This window comes from Neomonachus schauinslandi, chromosome 13 (assembly GCF_002201575.2).
Source record: "Neomonachus schauinslandi chromosome 13, ASM220157v2, whole genome shotgun sequence".
NCBI classification, from domain to species: domain Eukaryota; kingdom Metazoa; phylum Chordata; class Mammalia; order Carnivora; family Phocidae; genus Neomonachus; species Neomonachus schauinslandi.
Window position 1 is genome coordinate 81,264,759 of NC_058415.1, and position 22,988 is coordinate 81,287,746.

Below are 22,988 nucleotides of genomic sequence, written 5' to 3' on the forward strand. Positions count from 1 at the left end.
AAGCGACTGCCTTCGGCTCAGGTCATGATCCTGGAGTCCCGGGATCGAGTCCCGCATCGGGCTCCCTGCTCGGCAGGGAGCCTGCTTCTCCCTCTGACCCTCCCCCCTCTCATGTGCTCTCTGTCTCTCTCATTCTCTCTGTCTCAAATAAATAAATAAAATCTTTAAAAAAAAAAAAAAGAAATTAACTGTATGTAACTTAATAAACAGGAGACAGTGCTCTGGAATATTTGGTTTTAAAAAACTTTTGCTGTTGATTTTTTACATGCTTTGGAAAACCTTTCCTCTTACGCAACACGGAGATGCCAGTTACAGAATGTCCACTGGTTCGGGTTATGTTTTGCATTTGATAGAACAGAGCCGAGATTACGAATATAGCTCATACCTCTTTCCTGAATATTTCCTTCAATTCTTCACTCTTGTAATTTCAAAATTTTATTTATTTGAGAGAGTGCAGAGCAAAAGAGAGAGAGAGCATGAGGCAGGGAGAGGTGCAGAGGGAGAGGGAGAAGCAGACTCCCTGCTGAGCAGAGAGCTCGATGCGGGGCTTGATCCCTGGGATCACAACCTGAACCGAAGGCAGACGCTTAACCGACTGAGCCACCCAGGCGCCCCCACTCTTGTAATTTCAGTGAGTCAGCCAAGTTAACCCTGGTATTTTACAACCCTTTCTCCAGACTGCTTTCAGCATATTTACGACACATACATTTATTCTTTGAAACCTCGACTCTGAAAGAAGGACCAAACCCAGTGTGATACTTTCACGGACTTCCACTTATGGCTTCTTTTCAAATGGTCAGGTTTGCTGTGGGAACGACTAGTCTCTTTCTCATCTCTAATAACAGAAGTAGGCAGGCACAGCGGGTAGAAAGAACGGTCTCTGAGGTCCGCCTCTAGCCAGAGCCTTCTACAGAGAAGGCACTTAGAGAAGCACCCTGCCTAGACACCCCAGCCCAAGTCCCCAGGGGAAACGAGCCTACCAGAGGACTGTAGTCTTTATTCCAGAAAATAAACGAGAGAAGACATAACCACACAGACACTATCTTGCATTTATTCACACAGAGGAATTAGGAATCCGTACAAATAATAAACATTGCTTTAAATACAAATAAATAGCTCTGGTTTCTAAAGGAAACAACGCTAGATAATTCAAAGTTAAGTATTTTCTAGGTTCCTATTAAAAATAGAAGACTATTTTGCATTAAGTAAGTCCTACTCCACCACAACCCTTTGAGGACGTAAGGATAAAATGGTGAATTCTGTACTCTTAAGAAGTCACCAGAAAAATGGGAGATAATCCTCCCGTCTCCCTGAACTATCCCTCAAATGGAAGGAGAGTTACTTGCATCACACACCGAGCTAATAGATGCAGAAAGTATTTAATATCTAAAGATATCTAAAAAGATTTACCTTGGGAAAGGGGATGAGAATTTCTCTAAACCAGTTCTGTGAACTCTGAAACCTCACTATGCTCAAGATTTGGTTCAAGTGTCTTCAACTCACTTACGCTCACAGGAAGACTTGGAATTCCTAAAAATGAAAGCTTCCTCTTGCCAGGAACGATCATGGTAAGGTGTCCGTAATCACTAAGAATGGCGCCTAGGTCGCAAAATGGTTTACCTGATAAAGAAGCAAAGGTGCTGCCCAGTGAAAACAGCCTGTCAACCTGGCACCGAAGTGACCAAAACTGCTGACAGAAACACACTCCCACATCTGCGGATTTATTTTTCTCTCTCTGTTCTTACGTTTAAGAAATTCCAAGTGGCAAAACACACCTAGGCAGAAGAATGTTCTACGAAGGAAGAATCATTCTAAAGTCACGCAGTCTTTCAAGCCTTTAAGAACTACATAAACCAGGTCATTTTACAATCCTTGGTGCCAGAGTCGGGCCTGCTCCGTTGACTTTCTGTGTCCCCTGCATGTCCCCTCTTCATGCTGCACAAGACAGTTCAATTTCTTCAACAAAGACCCTACATAATTATTCATAAATAGTATGCTTGACAGAGATCAATATAGCAACGATCAGGTTTTCAAAGAAATTTTGCTTTTCTATTTAGATTGACCATGATACAATTCCAAATAGAACATTCTCATGCTATAAAAAACAATCTCATGCAATAAGTGCAATTTTAAAAGTCCCACATTAATAACAACATTTGGCATTATAGAAGGCAGGATTATTTAGATTTTTAAAAAATGATCACTATAGAATAAAAGCTGGATTTCCAGATAGAACTTCCATTGTGGTATAAAATGCTAAATTTGAATCTACAGTTGTGTTGATGCAAACAATTTTAGGATATACACCACGCTTTCCTAACTGGGATTCTGAAACAGTAACCGTAATTCTTAAACAGATTACCACAACATTTGCTCAAAGAATCAGCTCCCTTTTGCCAAGGACGTTTTTAGTCCAGTTGGAGGGATTTCCATAATAAATTCCGGAACAATAGTTCTCAACATGATTCAAAACTGCTCACTTCCCTCCCTCTTACTTTTTCTTTATGTTGTAAAGACATCTGAGCACAGAAAAATGCTCTGGTTTTTTTTTTTTAAGACGGACGTTAATACATTTAGTTTCCTGACTTAAATAATAACATTTTTTTATGTTTGCCTTTCTCTCTGGCGTACTAGATAATGTTTCTGAAGTTACAAATCCAAACAAACCAGCCAACTAGAGCATCCCAGTGTTCAAATCACAATTTTGGATACAATCCCATTTATTCTGGACGATGCTCAATTCCACACATACTTCAGGGAAGAAACTCATCCAGGAGAACATCCAGACATATCAAGTTACCAAACGTTAACATGTGATTGTGCTCTGTTGGGTAGTACCATTCACATCGACAAAGTACAAAGGCAGAGGATTTCAGGTGCGGAGAGCAATTTGCTTTTGCTGCTACCCTAATTCATAATCATCATCTTCGAGATTTCCAAGCTGTTCTAGAATAAGGAGTAGTCCTTTTCTTATCTGGAGGCTTAAAGTAGGAATAAACAGGTGCTGCTGGATATTCTGCGTCAGGATTTTCTGCCATCATTTTCAGCTTTGCTTCGATGGCTTTTATCTTTGCAGTGACACTGAAAAAAGGACAGCGGAGGATCAGAGCGGGCCTGGGTGCATTCAGGAAATACTCGTGTATCTCATCTTCCTTGTGCCTTTTATGCATATCACAGAAGCAACAAGGTAACTCAAGTATGAATATGCAAATATTTCACATAAAACACACACCCACCAAGTGACATTTTAACAAAGAGATCAAACCTGAACCATCTATTAAATTTTTACTCACAACCCAGACACAGTTAGCTGTACTTCGCATATGGCTACATTTAATCTTCAGACACAAACACTGCTTGACACCTTAGTGCTTGGCAGACAGCAGGCACTCGATTAATTCATGCAGAAACTGAAAGTGGCGTCCGGAAGAGATGTTTGTTCACAACGGCATTAGTCACAACAGTTAAACTGTAGAAGCAACCCAAGCGTTCATCGATGTATGAATGGATAAGCAAAATGTGGTATCATATCACATTCCAGAATATTATTCAGCTTTAAAGAGGAAGGGAATTCTGACAAACGCCACAACACGGATGAACCTTGAGGACATTATGCTAAGTGAAACAAGCCAGTTTCCACTTGCATAAGGTACTTAAACTATTCAAAATCAGAGACGTAAAGTGGAATGGGGGTTGCCAGGGGCTTGGGAGAGGCGGGAATGGGAAGTTAGTATTTAATGGGTATAGAGTTTCAGTTCTGCAAGATAAAAAGAATTATGGAGATGGATGGTGGTAATGGCTGTACAACATTATGAACGTATTTGGTACCACTAAACTGTACACCTAAGATGGATAAGACGGTAAATGCTATTTTATGTGTCTTTTGCCACAATAAAAAAAAATTGGAAAAAATAATTCACGTAGGATTGAAAACATTATAAGGTAGGTCACACTCATTTTGCAGATGAAACAACTGAGGCACAGTAAGGTTAACTTGCCCAGTATTACATAGCTAGTAAGTGGGAGAGTTGAGATTTAAACACAATCAGATTGCAGACCCCATTCTATTAACTACTACACTGTGCCACTTTTTGAATCACTGAATAATAATGGAAAACACATGCTGGAAATCCTACAAAATCTTTTTTTTACTAATAAATAGGTGTTTCTAAATGCGATCATTTATGGAGTGCTTACAATGAGCCAGGCACTGGGCCCAGAATTTTACCCATATTGTTTCTAATCTTTGTGATAATATCCACATTTTATAGATAAAGAAACAAATGCAGAGAGGTAGTCATTTGCCCAGGGTTCACACAGCTAACACCACAGCCAGGATTCAAGCCTGGTGTATTATCACCAAAGCCCTTGCTCTTTTCTCTCCATCAGGCTGGGAGCTGAGCAGCCCTGTATTAGAGAGAAGGGGCGAGGAGACACTGCACAAGTTGGGAGGAATTCCCTTCCGACCGAGGTCCCTGCCATCCCTGGACCAGAAGGCAAAGCCCTCAGGCAGTGGGTATTCTAGGACCCATGGTCCCCTGTCCATTCTCGATGCTGTCAGTGGTCTACAGAGAGGGAGAGAAACTTGGAAGGGAATGTTACAATGGCCTTTTAGAGAAACCTCAAAAAGTGTGCATCTGCTGCACATATTCATAACTAACTATACATGGCCCGTGTAGAATTAACCACCTAAGTTACAATTAAAAAGAACACCGAGGTATTACCAAGATGCATTCCGGCACCTCCTCCATTAACGGGACAGCCAGCCATTGTTCTGCAGGGGACACGAAATGACAACTTTCTCTAATTAGGTATAGATGTTAATAGAAAGATGTAAGCTGAGGTTCTCTGGATTACAAAATAAATGGAAAACACCAGACTGTCTAGGATAAGTGCAAACATTGAAAAGAAAACTAAAGACACGTCATTGTAATGTGTAGAGGACCAAGCATAAATGCAGTGGTCTCTTCCCAACAGGAATCGGATTTATAAAATTTTGTGATCCCGGAGGTTCAAACTTTATGGGGAAAACAGCAGAGTGGATATGGTTCCCAGTGAACCTACAGAAGTCATCATATATTTCTTTTTAATTTCTGGGAGCAGAAAATATTCAAAGAGCACATAATTAAGAGATCAATGATATTAACTATTACATTTAATATTTACCATAAATATTAAATTTATTAAATTTTATTTGTAATATATACAGTTTAACTTATCAAATATTAAATCAAATATTTCAGTAAGTATTACAAAACAATAAGTCAACGATATTAAACTACTAACTATAAAATTAATTTTACTTTGCTAACCTTATTGCTCCTGAAAACATTTCAGGGTCACCTTCCCCTACAGCTTAGTGAGATCTGTTATGTTTGGTGTTTTGTCTGGTGCAGAAAATACACCAGAAAGGTAGTTTGCTTGCTGTCCAGTCCTCCATCCACATAGGCATCGTTTTCCTGACTCTGTGATTGCACGCTGATTTCTAACCCTTATAGGACACTGATGTCCTTCACAGAGCTGCCTTCCCTCCCCTGGAACAGGCTTCAGAACTGCATCCCTGCATTCACAGCATTAAATTTCTTTGAAGTAGTTAACTCAGAGACTGAATTTTGAAGTCCAGGAGGCCTAGCTTTGAATCTGGAATCTGCTGTTTGCTACCTGGTGGTCTTGGCCAAGATAGTTTACCTTGCTAAGCGTCAGTTTCCTCGGAGGTAAGATGCCCAGTACAGTGCTTTTACCAGAATTTTTATAATCAAATGACATATGGCATGTGAAGTGTTTAGCACAGTGCCTGATTTAGAGTAACCTCAATAAATCCTGGCTATTGTTATTGTTAAAATCTCTCCCTAGGCTACAACGCAGGGGAAAAAACAAAACAAAACAAAACCCCAAAACCCTCTACTTCTGCTCAACCATCCACTTAACTTCCCCTTTCTCCACCCAGCCCTTCGTTCCTTCTGTTTCGAATTAACTCCGAAGAAGTAACTGACGATTTGCGCACACTGGAACCAGCAGTTGCTGCTGCCACAGAAACGCAGCACAGAGAATGAAGGTGCTATAGACCGATGACACTCTGTATAAAGGAACTCACGGTGGGGGGAGGTAGTGGACGATGACAAACGCCAATGAGACTTCAGGTCTCACGAAAATGCTTCTTTTTAGGGTAAGGACTGTCTGACATACCTTTGGATTTCAGGGCCCAGCACACTGGCTGCTATGTGGCAGGTCCAGCCAGCCTTTTTTGAGTGCATGAATTCTGTAAGTACAGGATCTCAGGGGTATGCCAGCAGAGGGTATGTACACATGCTGGAGACTAACTGAACACATCTCTCAACATGTCAAAAGTCAGTAGATTCTATCCTAAATTAAGAGTCTAAAGATTCACTGAAGTATGAATGAAGGCTTGGAATGAAGAAGTGCCTCACGCTCTTGGGGAATACTTGTGTCTTTCTACAGTACACCATCTTACCTTAGGTTAGACTGAGTGGGCTCCGTGCTTGAGGATGGCTCAAGACTGATAGGAAGGATCTTATCATTCTTGTTATGATCGTATCTCTGAAAGAAGAAGGGACATCACTTGGGTGAGCAAAAACCAGTCCTTGACTGTAGTGCGTAAGTTCAGAAACTCCAACCCCACCAGCGTATCATCGGTGTATTTCTAGACAATCTGAGGACTGCTTTACATTTGGAATTAAGACAAAACTCCACACGGTTTTGGCCTAAAAGCAATAAATTTAGAAAAAGAAGTTTAGAAGAAGCTTCCCATCTAGCCACTAGTCCTCCTTATTTGGAGGGAAAGAACTTCAACTTTCAAATTCACAGATGGTATAAATATACAATACGATTGCCCTCCTACGCTCTTGTTTTAACTGTCACATATCACCTCTTACAATATTTACTTTGCTTTATTCAAAACACTTAAAAATTTTGCTAGAGTTTTGCAAAGTACCAAGCATAACATTCCACTCTCAACAGGCCTGACTGGAGAAGAAAAGTAGTAACAGCTTTCAGCCACTGATAGAGCAAACATCCTATAGCAAAAGGGTAGTTTAATTTGATGTCAGATAATTATACACCTCTTACAAAAAGTAAATTAAATACTAAAGAGTAATCAGGAGTCTGTGGTCAAAAAGACTTGTAGGAGAAGAGAACTACAAGGCATCGAGATTCTCAAATGAAAGACAGGAATGAAGGATGATTTCTCTTGCGTGTCTTTTCAATGAGACACAGAATGAGAAAACGACAGCCAGTTTGGCAAATGAGACTTGATTTTCTTTTGAGTAAAAAAGCATTTGGTAATTCTCTGTTGTTTCTATTTTTAAGGCAATGTGTCCTAGAAATTGAGAAGGCTCCGTGATGACCTGAGATCCTCAGGACCCAAAGTGTCTGAGCTCTGTTTTTCAGTTTGGACTCTGAGCTCAAGTGTTTAATTGCTGACTGTTTACTGGGAAGCTTTATGGGTAGGGAGTCTCTGATCAAAAGCCATGCTCCTATAGCTAAAGACCAAAGCTCCAAATTTAACTGTCACAGATCTTTTCACAGGCAGGTCTGTCAAGACCCCACCACGAAGGGAGAGGATAAACTCTTGGGATTGCTCCAGTCCACAGACTTCCACACCTTTGTGCCAGGTAAAACAGATGCCATTCTCTCTCTCTCTTTTTTTTTTACATGGTCATATCTTTTCCAGGGCAGTCTCCCAAGAGACCGGCTATAAGATGAACAAGGCGACTGGCCAGTTCTCGGGCTTTGGAGACAATACAGACAGGGCAAAGTCCCACAAATAACTCTCAAACTGTCTGGAGTAATGAGATGCTGGTGCTTTAAGCACTCATACAAACTACCCATTTCTCAAGTGTTTAGGATAAACATATTCAAACTCTCCACAGAACTGAAAGGCTGGGAAGAGTCTAATAATGCCTAAAGCAACTAATTTTAAAAATAAATACATTTTTTCCTCCGAAGAACAACCCCCACCAAAAACACGATAGAGGTCTGAGTATACACATCAGCCACATGGAAAAATCAATCAAAAACAGAATCTGTGGGTATGTGGAGAGAAACAATGAAGGAACTTAATCCCTCCTGAGATGTTTCTCAAAAGAAAAATCTGGCAACACACATGGTAAATAGAAGTAGGAGACCAAAGTACGGCTGCTCCAGATGTGAAGAGGCTGGGATGCAAATGGGTAAGTGGACAACTATCTTCTGGAAAACTCATCTCGGGTGAGCTTGATGTTGTCTTTCCAGCCCATGAGACATACCTTTACTTGCGCATGTGCCCACCGTACCACCAGCTTCTTAGACAGAGCCAGCTTGCCATTGAGACACTGGATGGCTTGTTCTGCTTCCTGTCCGGGAAAGGGACGGATGTTAGCCAAAAATTCCAATGCCTAATTAGCTGTATGTATCTCATAGGGCCTCACGAGCTCGGATGGCTGCAATCCTAAACAGACTGCCTTTGATAAACAACTCGCAAAGGGTTTACAATAAAGAAAGAAAGGCAGAATAACAGAAAGGGTATGAGTTTTGTGAAGCTGGTCAAACAAGAACGCCAATCCTGGCTCTCTGTCACTTACTACCAGTTAATCTCTGTGAATATTAGCTTCTTCATCTATAAAATATGGATACTACTACTTGTTCCTCATTGGTTATTGTGAGGAGTCAAAGAGTGCACGTAAAGAAAGCACGGAGCACATGGTAGGCACTCAATCAATGTTAGCAGATTGTTCTTATTAGTTGATACCTTTCTATACACTGCCGTCTGTTAGGACCTACTGTGCTAAGAAATTTACTCCCCTCCAGGGATCCTGGAACGATATACCCTAGACTAGGGCTTATACTCTGGGTCCAAAGTGAGAAACAGTAATGGCTTCAAACGATATGGGAGTGAAGGAAACCAGGTCGGAAAAAGAAAAAGCAGGAATGAGTCAAAGAGCCTGTGAGCAAGGTATTTGTGTGAGCCAATCTATGCACCTGGCTTTTGGAGCCAAAGGTTCCCTGACCCTTTCCCTATCAGATAAGGAGCAACAAGGTTAAAAGGAATTCCTGAAACTGGGTAAGAGTCACTCTATGGACATTCCCAGGAAGCCTGGTCGTACTTTTCCATCCTGCCAAACCTTCTCTGCTCCATTTGTATCCATGAGGCATTCAGCCAAGCATAACCCATGTTTACCAGGGGTGCAGAAGCCCTTAAGGAACAGGAAGAGGAACAAGACGAACCTATCCGAGATCGCAGTGTAATACCAGCAGGCGTTCCAGTCTGGTTTTACTGGCGATTCTCTTATCCCTCCAGAGCTCACCAGCACGACATTCAACAAATATCTGCGTGCTCACTATGTGTCAGCCATTGGATAGTCACTGACATCCTTGCTTAGCAGTTAGACAGATAAGAGATGTTTTACTCTTCTTTTAAGTTTCCTCTAGTCAAGTAGAATTTACACGGTACTCTCTATTGATTCTACAGCATCAGCAGTCTTAAGATGCCAGCAAGGGGATAAATGTTTCAAAAACAAGTTCCTATCTCTGTATGTCACTTCAGGGTTCATGTATTCAACAGCATTATTAAATGCCAACGGTATTTTCTTATATACCCTTGTCTATTCTCTCAACTTTCTGGAAGGTAAGGAAGATATATATATATATATATATATATATATTTTTTTTTAAGATTCTATTTATTTATTTGACAGAAAGACATAGTGAGAGAGGGAACACAAGCAGGGGGAGTGGGAGAGGGAGAAGGAGGCTTCCTGCTGAGCAGGGAGCCCGATGTGGGGCTCGACCCCAGGACCCTGGGACCATGACCTGAGCCGAAGGCAGACGCTTAACAGCTGAGCCACCCAGGCGCCCCTAAGGAAGATATTTTTAATCCCCATTTTTAAATGAAAACTGAGGCCAAAAGAGGTTAAGAGACTTGCCCAAAGTTAATAAATAGAAGAGCCAGCAACAGAAGCTAGGCTTTGTGACGTATAGTCCAGTGTTTTAAAACCAATATCTAAGCCCCAGCATGACCACTGATTTTAGCTGTTTGCAAGAACGCTCATCACACTCTATCATTAGGAAAGAATAAAGTATTTAAAAATGCTAACCATACACAGCATTCTTCCAGTTCCTCCGTTTAGGACAGCAACGTATCACTTAGTGCCTATCTCATTTGCAAAAGTTAGAGGAAACTGAAAGAATCCCCAGGACGGATAAGGACAAACGACACTCTCGTACAGCCTCAGAACATACTGATACATCATTGCCTGAAGGTGACTGGCAGTCGTATCAAGGCCTTTGTTGACACGGCTCCATGTCCACAGATACACGTATGCATGAACATAATCAGAAGGATGCAGATATTCACTAGCACACCGGTTACACTTGTGAATCACTGGGGACCACCTAAATAGCTAACAATTGGGATTAGTCAAATAACTTATCATATATTCCTATGATGAAATATTGTGCAGTCAACAAAAATGATGTTGACTCATTTTTAAACCAGGGTCTAAGTTACATATAACAAAATGTATGTATTAAAGCTCTATATCAGTGAAGTTTTACAAATATGTAGTCACACTGGTGAAACCACAATATCACGATATAGAATGTTATCTGGATGTGTAGTAAGAGGACAGAAAATTTTTAACATACTTCGAGTGGGAAACAGGATGATGTGATCTTCTTTGCGTGCTCTAAGCCATACGTGTGTATGCGTGTGTGAATATAAAGAAAGACGAGGGGCGCCTGGGTGGCTCAGTCGTTAAGCGTCTGCCTTCGGCTCAGGTCATGATCCCAGGGTCCTGGGATCGAGTCCCACGTCGGGCTCCCTGCTCAGCGGGAAGCCTGCTTCTCCCTCTCCCACTCCCCCTGCTTGTATTCCTGCTCTCGCTGTCTCTCTCTGTCAAATAAATAAATAAAATCTTAAAAAAAAAAAAAAATGTTTAAAGAAAGACGAGACTAGAAAGATCTATAACTAAATATTGACAGAGCTTATTTCTGCATATTGGGCTGATTAAGTAAAGTCACTTATCTGTATTTTCATCTACAATTAACATATCTTACTTTTATAACAAGAAAAACATCCAAATAGATTATTAACGCAACAATAACTAGGCAATGTCCTTCCACGTGACTAATAAAGTTATAGAGAGTTTTAAACACTATGTCTGTATTTAATAACATTCAAATTCAAATTCTTTATCAAGGCATGTCCACCCAAAGGATATAATTTTACTGCAAGAAGATACATGTATATATCCTGGTTGAAGCTGAATGCTCTCCTCCTTCCTGTAAATTCAAATCTGTATGCAGTTGTTCTGAGACACTGAGAAGGGTACATTTTTAACAAATCAAAATAAAAGAGTTTGTGGGTGGCTCACCACACACAGGGAGGGCTTCTGCACCACGGGGCAAAACTATTGAAAGAAAAGGAGGCTTTGTTGGCCTGCCACTGAAGGAACAAACCAGTAACAGGGAGGAGGATGTCCACGTGCTTAATGTGGGCACCCCAAAGCATCTGGTCAGAAAAGTAGGTCAGCCGCCTCAGACCAGGAGCCTGCGGAGGGTAGATTTTGAAAGCTGTTCACTCATTCGTTTAGCGAGGGTCTCCTTCAGGACGCAGGGCAAGGCACCCAGAGAGGAATCTGACACGGCTCCTGCCCACAAGGCACCACTATTCTAAGTAGTTGAGAGAGATGCGGAAAGAAGCGGGGGAGTATAAGAAGCACCATGAGAGGGGAGAGGTTTCATTACCTGCTTAGTTTCGAAGTTCACAAAACAGTAGCCTCGAGGCTGCCCCTCCAAAGCACCGGACTTGTGAAAGAGGAAGTCAAACTGCTTGACCGTGCCAAACTTCTGCAGGAGCTTGAGGAGGTGGTATCTGCAGAGAAAGCACGGCCCATGAGCACACTCTGGGGATTGGGACAGCCACTCGGCCTCAAGTGTGAGATAAAAGCAGGAGATAATTTACCCGGGGGGGGGGGGGGGGGGGGAATCTCGCACCCCTGCCCCCTGCCTTCTTCCAAACTGCTGCGTCAGTTTATTTGGCAAACAGACCTGTTTGCCTCTATCTGGAATGGGAACTCGAATCGTCATGGCTATACGTCTGTCCAGCACAAAAATACCAAACAAAAAACCACACCTAACAAACAGCTGTCTGGCCCACAAGCACCATTTGTTTTTCTTTGGGAGAAAAGCTCAAAAATAGTGTCGATTTATTTATTTTTAATTTCTTGGCAACAAACTAGTATTTGTGAATAACTACAACTCCATCAGGAACGCATACCCACACTCCAAACGCCAAACCTACCCTATCTCAAAAATAAGTAAAGTAGCAACCACATACACATTCACACAAACAGAAAAACAACCTTGGAGGACTTCTGTAATAGATTTCATAATTAATCATTAGGTCCGAATTGCACTTGTGAGAAGCTCTGCCAAAAACCAAACCACAGCTAGTGGCCCTTCCATAAGTGCCTGTGAGTTTCAATCCCTGATGTGACTGAACAGTTAGGGACAATGTGGAACCACAACGTGCCTGAGGCTGTTCTCACAGAGGGCAGGGGAACCTGGCCAGTCCTATAAATCACCCAGTTGTGGGAAGCTAATCCACCTCAGTTGCTTTAACACAGTTTACACTTTGGAGCCTGGTCGATTTAAGAATATGGATGGCCCAGGAGAAATTTTTTCCTGGCAGGAAGTTCACCCTAAGCTCGTGTTTGCCATTCCGCCCCTCGTCCTCTTCTTGGATTCCTTTCTCTAAAACTTATTTGGTTTCTACAGAGCTTTTAAGTTATTCAAACAGATGTGGCCTTAACAGGTTGCTGTGGCCAATCTCAATTCCGACTTCCTGTCATCTGATGTAAGGGTGAGACAAACCAACAGCTCTCCCGTTTCCTTTTCCTTTGGCCTTCCTCCTGGCATCCTCCACACTATTCAAATGGAGTCAAGGCTTTCTCTAAACAATGCTGTCCCTGTGATACTAAAAAGGTATCAGCCCACATGCTAAATCTGTTATTACTGGGAATTCTACCCCACAGGGAGTCCGTAAGGCTGTCCTTATAGCCACATTTATATTCACACTGTTTTCTAGGAGAAACTCATCAAGATTTTGTTCTTGAGTAAGAATCTCCTTTGGGAGGCAGAGAGATATGAAGTGGACCATAAGCTATACATATTAAATTGGATACTAATGCACATCAACAAGCAAGCCCATTATCCTGGATCAGGTGCCTGACAGTGGAGCAAGGAAGACATAATACAGGTCTTGCACTGGGGCAGACTACAAGGATCCCAAGGCATATTGTGGACATTAATCTGGTCTTTAGACCGGTTTTGAGAGGGAAAACTGTAACCCCCTAAGATTTTAAATTCTCAACTCCCACCAGGAGACTTCAGCTGCTAGTGAGGATGGAGGAGGTGATTCTTCAGGAGAAAGGGAGATACCTCATGCGCAAATTTCTGGTTTTACTTGATTTTTGAGTAGGCGTACAATAAGGGTGAGCCTTTCGAATGCACAGACAGAAGGGCTGGAAGAGTCTCCCCTGGGTCTCTAATTAATTTATCTCTATGCCCTAATTAATTAAAGTAATCTCTACGCCCAATTTAGGGCTCGAATTCATGACCCTGAGATCTAGAGTTGCATGCTCCACTGGCTGAGCTGGCCAGGTGCCCCTCCCCCAGGTCTTTAACTCACAGCTGCATCTTCCACTTACTATGCCCATGTGTTAGTTGCCATGAATGGTGGGTCAAACCCATTTTTCCGAAAAACAATCTAAGGGCTACTGTGGGCTGGTCATCTTTTCATCAGCTCCATTCCGCTTAATAGCAGGAAGGTAAGGCGATCGGCATTTCCTAGGAAATGAATTTTAATTTACTCAGAAAAAAAAAATGCCGACAGATTATTCTTTGAAAAGCTAACAAATACATTCTGCCCGAGAAGTGCGACCTTAAGATTCCAGGAACATCTGCTTAGGTCTGTGTCTTTCAACTTCTCCAGGATTTCTTTCCTTGTTTGATAATTTCTTGAAATTATCGGAACACCGAAACAAAAGGAACGAAATGTTTACTATTTTGCTTCCTGGAGATGGGGACTGTGAGCTCTGATAGTGAAAAAAGCCTGAAGAATCTTGCTTTCACATCTGCAAGCACTTTCATCTGTTGCTGAAGTATGGGAGGGCTCACTACTCATCAGAGCCTTGCTTCACTTAATGAAACGTGGGCCCTGCGGCTTCAGGAGCTAGTACACCAGCCCCAACATATTTCTGCAACTTAGTGCTTTCTGTATTGGGTCTTGAAAATGGCCTTCCTGCCTAATGGTGCAGAAGTAATTAATCTACACAAATGTTAAAATAGACACCTATTACTTGTCAAAAACTGTTTTAGGCACTTGAGCTATCCAGATGCATACAACGAGGTCCCAGCCTTCAAGGACCTCACATTCTGGTTAGAGGAGAGATATATGCAATCAAAAAATCGCAAAACACTATGATATGCACATAGACGTATATACATGAGCACACAGATGAAGAGGCAGGGGATGTGGTGGTTAGTGAATATCAGGTACAAAGACATAAAGGTGAAAAAGAGCCTGCTCCATTGGAAGAGAGTGCGGGTAGGGCAGTTAAGCGATGAGGCTGAAAGGCAGGTAGCGGACAGACTATGAAGGACGCTGGTGTCGTTAGTGAGGGAATTTCAATTTGATGCGTAGGCACTGGGAAGTCAATGAAATGACATTTAAGACTGTTTTAAATGCATAATTTGTTTTAGAGAAAAATTTCTTATAAATGTAGAAATTATTATTTGCTAGGTCTTTATGTTCTCCTTTCTGTGGTTATTAAATAGTATTACTGTATTTCAAATTTAAGTAGCAAACAGTAAAGGCTGATTCATGCAAAGGAAGGCATTAAAAAAAAGCAGCATGAATCATGATGGAAAAATAAGGAACGGGCTGAGAAAACCAGGGTTTCTTTAGGGGTAAACACATTGTTCTCACACATCCATGCACACGCTCTCCTCTTTTGTTCTAGTTCATCTCTGAAAGTCGGCCTCAGAAGGACATTTCCCCCTGGATGGCTCTCCACTGCTTTTAACTTTACTTAGTATAACCCACACTGATCACCCCCTTCCACAAACAGAAGCCGTTTCCAGCTATTCCACCAGTCAGTGTTGACATGAGTCTCCATTTCTCAGGCAAGGAACATCAGGGTCATCTTCAACTCTCTGATCTGTAATCATGTTCTTCATCTTTTAGACTCACCTACTGGCTTCCAAGTTCACTCTCTACCTAGGTGATAGACAGGCCTGGTTTCTGGCAGTCTCTTCTAGTTAATCTTCATCGTTAGTCTTTGCTCCTCCAACCCACTCTACATACTGATGTCTCATCTCTCCATTAAAACATCACTTTCATGTTGTCAGTATCCTGCTAAATACCCACAGTAAGTCTCTTCTACAAGAAATTCAAATTTCTTGTCTGAGTAAATTTTAAACACCCTGTATTTATCTGATAGTATTCTATCTATCCAACTACTGTTTCACTGTCACTTAGTATTCAACCTCTCCTTTAGTCAAAAAGGTCCTCCTGATACTCTGCTCACCCACTCTTTCTTACTTCTACTTACACCCTCTAGAATGCTCCTTCTTACTGGAGGATATTATGCTGAGCGAAATAAGTCAATCAGAGAAAGACATTTATCATATGACCTCACTGATATGAGGAATTCTTAATCTCAGGAAACAAACTGAGGGTTGCTGGAGTGGTGGGGGGTGGGAGGGATGGGGTGGCTGGGTGATAGACATTGGGGAGGTATGTGCTATGGTGAGCGCTGTGAATTGTTTAAGACTGTTGAATCACAGACCTGTACCTCTGAAACAAATAATACATTATATGTTAAACAAAAAAAAAAGAAGATAACAGGAGGGGAAGAATGAAGGGGGGGAAATCGGAGGGGGGAGATGAACCATGAGAGACTATGGACTTTGAGAAACAAACTGAGGGTTCTGGAGGGGAGGGGAGTGGGGGGATGGGTTAGCCTGGTGATGGGTATTAAAGAGGGAATGTTCTGCATGGAGCATTGGGTGTTATACGCAAACAATGAATCATGGAACGCTACATCAAAAATAATGATGTAACGTATGGTGATTAACATAACATAAAAAAAAAGAATGCTCCTTCTTTTAGAATTTCTGCTGGCTTTGCTCTTTACTTCTCCTTATGAACTGTGCAGTGGCTATTAATTTGGTTTTCTACGTAGCACATTTAATGTTTGAAAAAGAAAGCCGGTATTAATCCTTTCAGAGGAAACCACAGTGTGGAAAATAGATAATGTCTAAGGACATTAACTTTTTGGCTTCTCTGCTGCAGGCACTAGCAATGGTATTCGGAGGTACGGTTTTTACCCTATGGTTAGATTGGGTCCCACAACAATTGAACAGAAGTCCTTACATTTTAAAATTTAGAATAGGACACTTTAGTTTATGATTGTTCTGTTACGTGGACTACTAGAATATCCATGCAAAGAGCACAAAATTAGGTGATAGGAGATTAGTCCCATCATTAACTACTTTTCAGTATACTAAGTCAACCCACTTAACTCTTTCTGTCCCATAAAACAGGAAGAGGGGCACCTTGCTGGCTCAGTTGCTTAAGTGTCTGACTCTTATTCTGAGTTCAGGTCTCAATCTCAGGGTTGTGAGTTCAAGTCTCGCACTGAGCTCCACGCTGGGTATGGAGCCTACCTAAAAATAAATAAATAAATAAAAACAGGGAAAATATTATCTGTTCTACTTGCCTCACAAGGTTGTTATGAGCTTAAGTAAGAGGAAGTAATATAATACTAGAGCTAGAAGAAATGTTCAGATCATTAGTTGAACATTCTTACCTTACAGGTAAGAAATAGGAAGCGAAATATAGTTGGGAGGAATCAGAATAGTGTAGAAAGAACATGGATTTGGGATCTGCTACCTCCACAATTAATAATACGTCATCATTCCCTTAAATCTAAACCTCTAAGACCTATTTAGTTGTACAGGTATTTTTGGCAGCTAGCATAGCCATGAAATTGTGAATATTGCAACCACAAAATACTGAACACAAATCAACATGAAGCGGAATATCGGAGTGCTAGACAGTCGGTTAACAATGCATATTCCATTGGGAAGAGATTAATGGGACGTCCCAGGTAACTTGAGCAGGACTCAGATTAATAACTAAGAAGCACATACACACAGGAGGACTCGAATTAATTACAAAATAAACTTTGAAAAATTGAGTGGAAAAATCTTTTTTTTTTTTAACTGCCACTGTTTTATATACCCCTATAACCATTCATGACAATAAATATACACTATGTATTGTCTTCTAACAAGAGGTGAGAGACCATTTGTATAAGAGCATTCAAATCCATTTATAAAAGAGATCAGGAAGAGGGATGGTAAAGAGCAGGGATATGCACAGGAAAGAGATAAGAGTGTGTTGAAGGGGGAAATAGCAGGAACTAGCAGCAATTTATGGGTGGGGTGTCAGTTTAATTATGAAAACTGGAGTATGATCTGCAAACTTCTCTCAAGAGTTATTAGAGTTAAAGATCTGGATTCAAATACTTTGAGATTGGACTACAAGCCAGGTGCCCCATATTCACGAAAGTTACAACACCCAATCCTACCATGTCTGGAAATGACTATTTTAATAATTCATCTAGGCTCATCATTACCCACCTTGAGAGGAACAGGATCCAGAAGTTTATGTAATTCAAAAACTTGGAAGGAAATCACATATTTCCATAAGACCTACCTTACTAACACGTTAGGTTTCTTTACTGTGATTAAGTAAATTAAATGAGATAATACTAAGCATACCATGCTAACCATAGCTATGATTAGGGGGGCTGTATCTTTAAAAAGAAATTTATTACTATTTAATAAATCAGTTTGTTTGGGAGAGAACATGTTTTAACATAAGGAATCCAGAGAAGAAAAAGAGTAAACAAAATCGCAGGTGACCCACTGGTAGGGAAGCCACAGGCAGACCCTGCAAAGCCCTGATCTGCAGTTCAGTATGTGAGGTCCACCTTCGGCCTGATATAAAAAGGGCAGAGATACGAGTAGGAAAGTTTTCTTTCAATGTTCCTGTTAATGCTCTAACTGAAGAAAACATTCATATACTCCAACTTATGACATAAACTGAGGGGGCAGATGCCTATTTGAATCTTCCTATCAAGCAGCAGGACACAATTAGAACAAGTCTCATTACAGTGAATTGCAGCCAAAACAATGAACAGTGTTTCCATGTTCCAGATTTCCATGCACACAAGCAGAGGTGGGAATGGAAACCACTCTTGGGAACATCCCCTCATAGCTTGGGTTTTAGATGATGGAAACAGCTTCTCTGATCAACAGACATGATTGAGAGGTTTGGCTGATTCACACATTCATCCTCAAAGCCACAAGCCATAAAGAGAACCAAAATAAATGCACAGTTCATTCCAGGGCCCCAGTGACCAAGGCAACGTAACATGGGGGACAACATATCTTAAATGGCATCATAATTCCTAGAGGGACCAAAGTTATCTATATTTAGCTGATCTCAACTTGAGCAGGATTAAAGAACTAAACTTTCTGTTATGATCCTGATCCATTAGTTCACATCCCCTTCTTTCTCCCAATCCCAATCCTATATACACCTCTTCTCATCCTTGATTCAAATAAGTGGATTCTCTTGTCTCCTCTCACCCTGCCTTTAACACTATTCCAAAGGGAGTAACTTTTAGGACTGATGGCATACTCTACGCTTGCTTTAAGCGTTGATCCCATAGAGCCCGATCTACTCACTCCTTAACCATCCTGCCACCAACCATAGCCCTGTACCTACTGAGCAACTAGGAGAAGAAAAAAACCTCTTGATTCTCTCTGCTAAGAAACTACTTTCCACCATAATGGCCACAGTACAAAGAGTGGGGAGTCAGGACAATTTAATTAGTTTTGTTACCCTGAGCAAGATACTTTCATGTCTTAGGCCCCAGTTTCCTTTCCTGTAGGATAAGGGAGCTGGATCATATCAGAGCTTTTCACTTGAAAAGTATGCTCCACGGAGTCCTATAACTTACCACCAAAGAAAGGGTGGCAGTTGCCAAAAGGCTTTGGGCGGACCTCTCCCCGCCCTCCCCTCCCCAGTAATCAGAGCAGCTCTGAGCTTTTATTTTATAAACAGGTTCTGGTTACTTTAAGACAAGGCTCCTCAGATTTAAAAAGTCAGAGCACTGCTTAGCATGGCACTAGGCACAAAGGGGCACTCGGCACACAACAGGCACTCACATCATTTCACGACTGAATGAAAACCCAAGGGACTGATGTGATCTCTAAGATGCCTTCCAGCTCTGACCTTCTATGGTTCCATGGCTGCTTCACATGAATTACAACCAAGTGGTACCGTCTGCCTGTTTGTGAAGGTACTGAGACTTCTCCTGCTTGTTCCTTCATTTTGAGGAACGAAAGTGTGTTGTGGGCTGATTCTAGAAAATAATGTCTGTGTCACTGGGTACAAGGATTCAAATTGGTGAAAACAGGAAAACATCTTTGGCAAATAGGAAAAAAGAGGTATATGTTTTAAACAATACCCAAGCCTATGTTCTTGCAGAAGAGTTCAAACGTGAGAAAAATGTCAACATAACAGGTTAGTAACAAAAGCACATACCCTTCAAAGATAATTAAAACATAAACAAAAGGGCCAAAATATATCCTGCATCTCTTGAAAATTCTTCTGAACGTTATCAGTGCAAACATCCCAGTGTTGTAGGTAATGACTTAAGAGGACTTAGACTTACTCTGTGATCTTGGGGTCCAGGTTGCCAATCCATAACCGGTGCCCTTCCTGCAGGGAACCCTCTGAAAGGATGGATGCGTTCTCCAGGGGAAGAGTTTTGGTTTCTGCTTCCATCAATCTCTATGAAAAACTAAAGGAAACGTGAACATTCAGGCAGGAGAGGAGCAACACTGTGTGAACATGAGGCTTCAAATTCAATTAACAAACATTTATTCAAGGAGGGCAAGCTCTGGCCAGTTCTTCAAAGGCCTCAGTCATTCCACAACCAGGGCCCCAGCACCAGTTCCCTTGGGACAGCTCCTCTGGCAGCCAGAGTGCAAAAGCTTCCATTTAAGGTGAAAGGGGCGTGGTTCTGTGTGCAGAAACTACAGTTTTCCTCTTCTGAAGCCAGAGGCAGACTGGGCAGGAGGCCAAAGGCTCTATTACCACATGACTCCAGTTTAAAAACTGTCACCCAAAACAAGTCTTGGAAATCACCAGAAAGAAGAGTCTTAATGGCACTGAAGGAGATGGGTGGGAAAGAGCAGCATACATGTCTTCCTCATGAAAGAGGCAATCTAGGAAATTGAAGACCGTAGATTTTGGAGTTAGAACTTGGTTTGAAAGCTGGTTGTGTGACTTGATGGAGAATAATCTGAACACTCTAGCCTCCGTTTCCTCATATTATGAATGGAGAGAACAGTTCTTATCTTATAGGGCTGTTGCGAAGATTAGAGATAGTGCATGAAAAATCATTAAACACTGCATCTAACAGCAGTAAGCAATCAATAAATGTTCACTAGTATCATGTTTAATATTTTGGGAGAGACTCAGAAGAAGAGACTAATTCCTCCTTAGTCATTCCAGTTGCACCATTTATTTGCTGTGTAACCTTGTTCAAGTTACTCTGCCATCCTGTACCTCAGTTTCCTCATCTCTGAAATGGAGTAATACCTCATAAAAGTTGTGTGGATTTACTGAGTTAACACACCCAAAGCGTTAAGAACAATGCATCGCACCTAAGAAGCTTTCAATTAAAGTTAGTTTAAATTATTACTAGTCTTCCATCCTGGAAGGGAGGATGAGGGTTATGATGGAGACAATAGGGGCAAGAGAAAAAACCTGGGTGTCAAGAAGACCTGGTTTCAAAGTTTGGCATTTCCACTGGAAGTCACTTCTCTCTAAGCTTGTTTCCTCATCTCTACATATCAAACCTTGCCCTGCTTGTAACTTAACGTTGCTGAGAGGGCCAAAAATGAGATGACAGATGTAAAATAAAGCTTTAACAAATGTATAATGTGGTAGAGAAAGAAAAAAGAGCTGGGAAGATGGCAGGCTGTGTCAGACTTCAGAACTAAAATACACATAGGAACCATGTGTATCATGTAAGCAGATGTGCCTCAGAGGTCAGTGCTGCAGGAAACGTCTCAAAAACAACAGATGACATATACTGAACACTGCCGTTACCTCTTATTCATCTCAGTAGAGCCTATGAAGTCTAGCACACGGTGGGCCTTACGTGTTTGTTGAACATGTTTATCTAGCCCCACATGTGAGGGTATTCTTCTTCCTTTCTCACTCACATGTTCAATCTGTTCAGCAATGCATGATAAGCAACTCTAACTGCTAAACCCAGGGCTATGTGCTGAAAATAGAGAAATGAATAAGCTATAGATCTTGCTCTTGCCTCCTGAGAGAAAGGTGAAACACACAGAAACAGAATCTCAGGAGTGGAAACAGAGGAGGAGAAACATTTTGTCTTCTCCCTGCTTTCCTTTCCTCCTATTTTCCTACAGATCATTCATTCATTAAACAAAACAAAACAAAAATTGAGCTTCTATTTCTAGGCATTGTCTAGATACTGGGGACGGAGCAGTGAACAAACAAGGTCTCCGCTAGGGATGCTTGTATTTGGAAGAGGGGCGGGGGGGAAAAAACAAAAAGGAAAATAAATAAGCAATATGTAAGTAACTACTGACAGCTGCAAACACAATTAAGCAAGGTGATTTGACAGGGAGACGGGGTCGGACTACTTCAGAATTAGTGGAGAGGGAAGGCCTCTCTAAAGAACATAACATTGAGATGAGGCTTCAATGACAGGACCTCCTGATTTTCTCATGTCTGAAAACAGCAATACCAACAACTACTTAATATCACAGGAGGGTACCATGTTTTGGTGGCAAGAGTATACGATATGGGGCCAAAAGATCTATATTCAAATCCTGGCTTTTGTACCCAGTTATTGCATGACTTAGTAAGTGTCTTCTCAGAAAAGCTTTCCCTAAGAGTTGAGCTCCTTGTTAGACTCTATCAAAGCCACCTTTCCTTTCCAGATAATGCTAATTCAATATTATTTCCTATTCCATATTCTGTCTCCCTCACTAGAATGTAAGCTTCTACAGGGCAGGGCCTTGCCTGTCCTGATCATAGTTCTATCCCCAGCACTGAGTACACTGTCTGGCTCATGGCTGGTGCTCGATATTTACTGAATGAATGAATGAGGCTCCACTTGGAGCCTCCGTTTCTTCTTCCTTTCTAGAATGGGCCCGATTATCCCTAACTCATGGGTCGTTAAGAAGCTTAAATGAGACAGTATCTATGACAGCTCAGCCCAGGGCCTTTTGAGGAACGGTAAAGTGTAATGAGATCAAGATGGCATGCGACTATCAAAATCTTTTAGGTCTGCAATGGCGACAACCCCCTAGATTAAAAGAGTTCACAAAACGCTGTTATCTATCCTCGCATCTGACCTGCAACAACCTGGAAGGGAGGAATAATCAATCATACGGGGAAACTAAAGTCCAGAGAAGCAAAGCCACTTGTTCCTAAAGCTAACGGTAACGGCAGGGTCAAGCCTGGAACCCCGGCTTCCCGATTCCTGGCCGCGAATTCCCAGATGCGATGGGTCATTTCTCGGATTGTTATTTCCGGGCTAGCGGCGGGACAATCCGGGGCGGGGCCTGAGAAGCCGTCTTGCTAGGGCAGCCTGCTCTACGAGCCCCTCGCGGGGCCCGCGCTGGGGTGCAGGGGCGCATCGCGGCGGGACTCACCTCGTGGCCTCGGCGTCGTCCCCTCGGCTCATGCCCCAGAAGCAGATCCCGACTCCACGGCCCGACGGCCTTCCAACCGCGTCCGATTCAACGCCGCCTCCTGCCAGGCCGTCGGTGACGCGCTACGCCTGCGCCGCCACGCCGCCCCA

At 41.9% G+C, this 22,988-nt stretch overlaps 1 protein-coding gene across 3 annotated transcripts; it reads right to left on the bottom strand.

Moving 5' to 3' along the window:
• Positions 1-1,037: 1,037 nt before the first annotated feature.
• RBM18 (RNA binding motif protein 18) lies at positions 1,038-22,979 on the bottom strand. 3 transcript variants are annotated; one of them, XM_021691252.1, is made up of 6 exons: positions 22,840-22,979; positions 19,812-19,940; positions 11,743-11,869; positions 8,265-8,351; positions 6,473-6,558; positions 1,038-3,081 (listed from the first exon to the last, which is right to left on the bottom strand). In XM_021691252.1, exons 2-6 carry the CDS (start codon positions 19,922-19,924, stop codon positions 2,922-2,924), a joined length of 573 nt encoding a protein of 190 aa, XP_021546927.1. In that variant the 5' UTR covers positions 19,925-19,940; positions 22,840-22,979; the 3' UTR covers positions 1,038-2,921. The 3 variants fall into 3 exon arrangements, with proteins under 3 accessions (XP_021546927.1, XP_021546928.1, XP_021546929.1); XM_021691253.1 differs by having other exon boundaries at positions 19,812-19,930; positions 22,840-22,947; XM_021691254.1 differs by lacking the exon at positions 8,265-8,351 and having other exon boundaries at positions 22,840-22,947.
• Positions 22,980-22,988: the final 9 nt, after the last annotated feature.

Excerpts from the sequence above, each read along its gene's own strand:
- RBM18 (XM_021691252.1), bottom strand. The coding sequence starts at position 19,924 with ATGGAAGCAGAAACCAAAACTCTTCCCCTGGAGAACGCATCCATCCTT. Across the intron at positions 8,352-11,742 it reads TGAACTTCGAAACTAAGCAG|GAAGCAGAACAAGCCATCCA; the intron begins GTAATGAAACCT and ends TTTCCCGGACAG. Across the intron at positions 3,082-6,472 it reads CCCACTCAGTCTAACCTAAG|TGTCACTGCAAAGATAAAAG; the intron begins GTAAGATGGTGT and ends TCCTTTTTTCAG.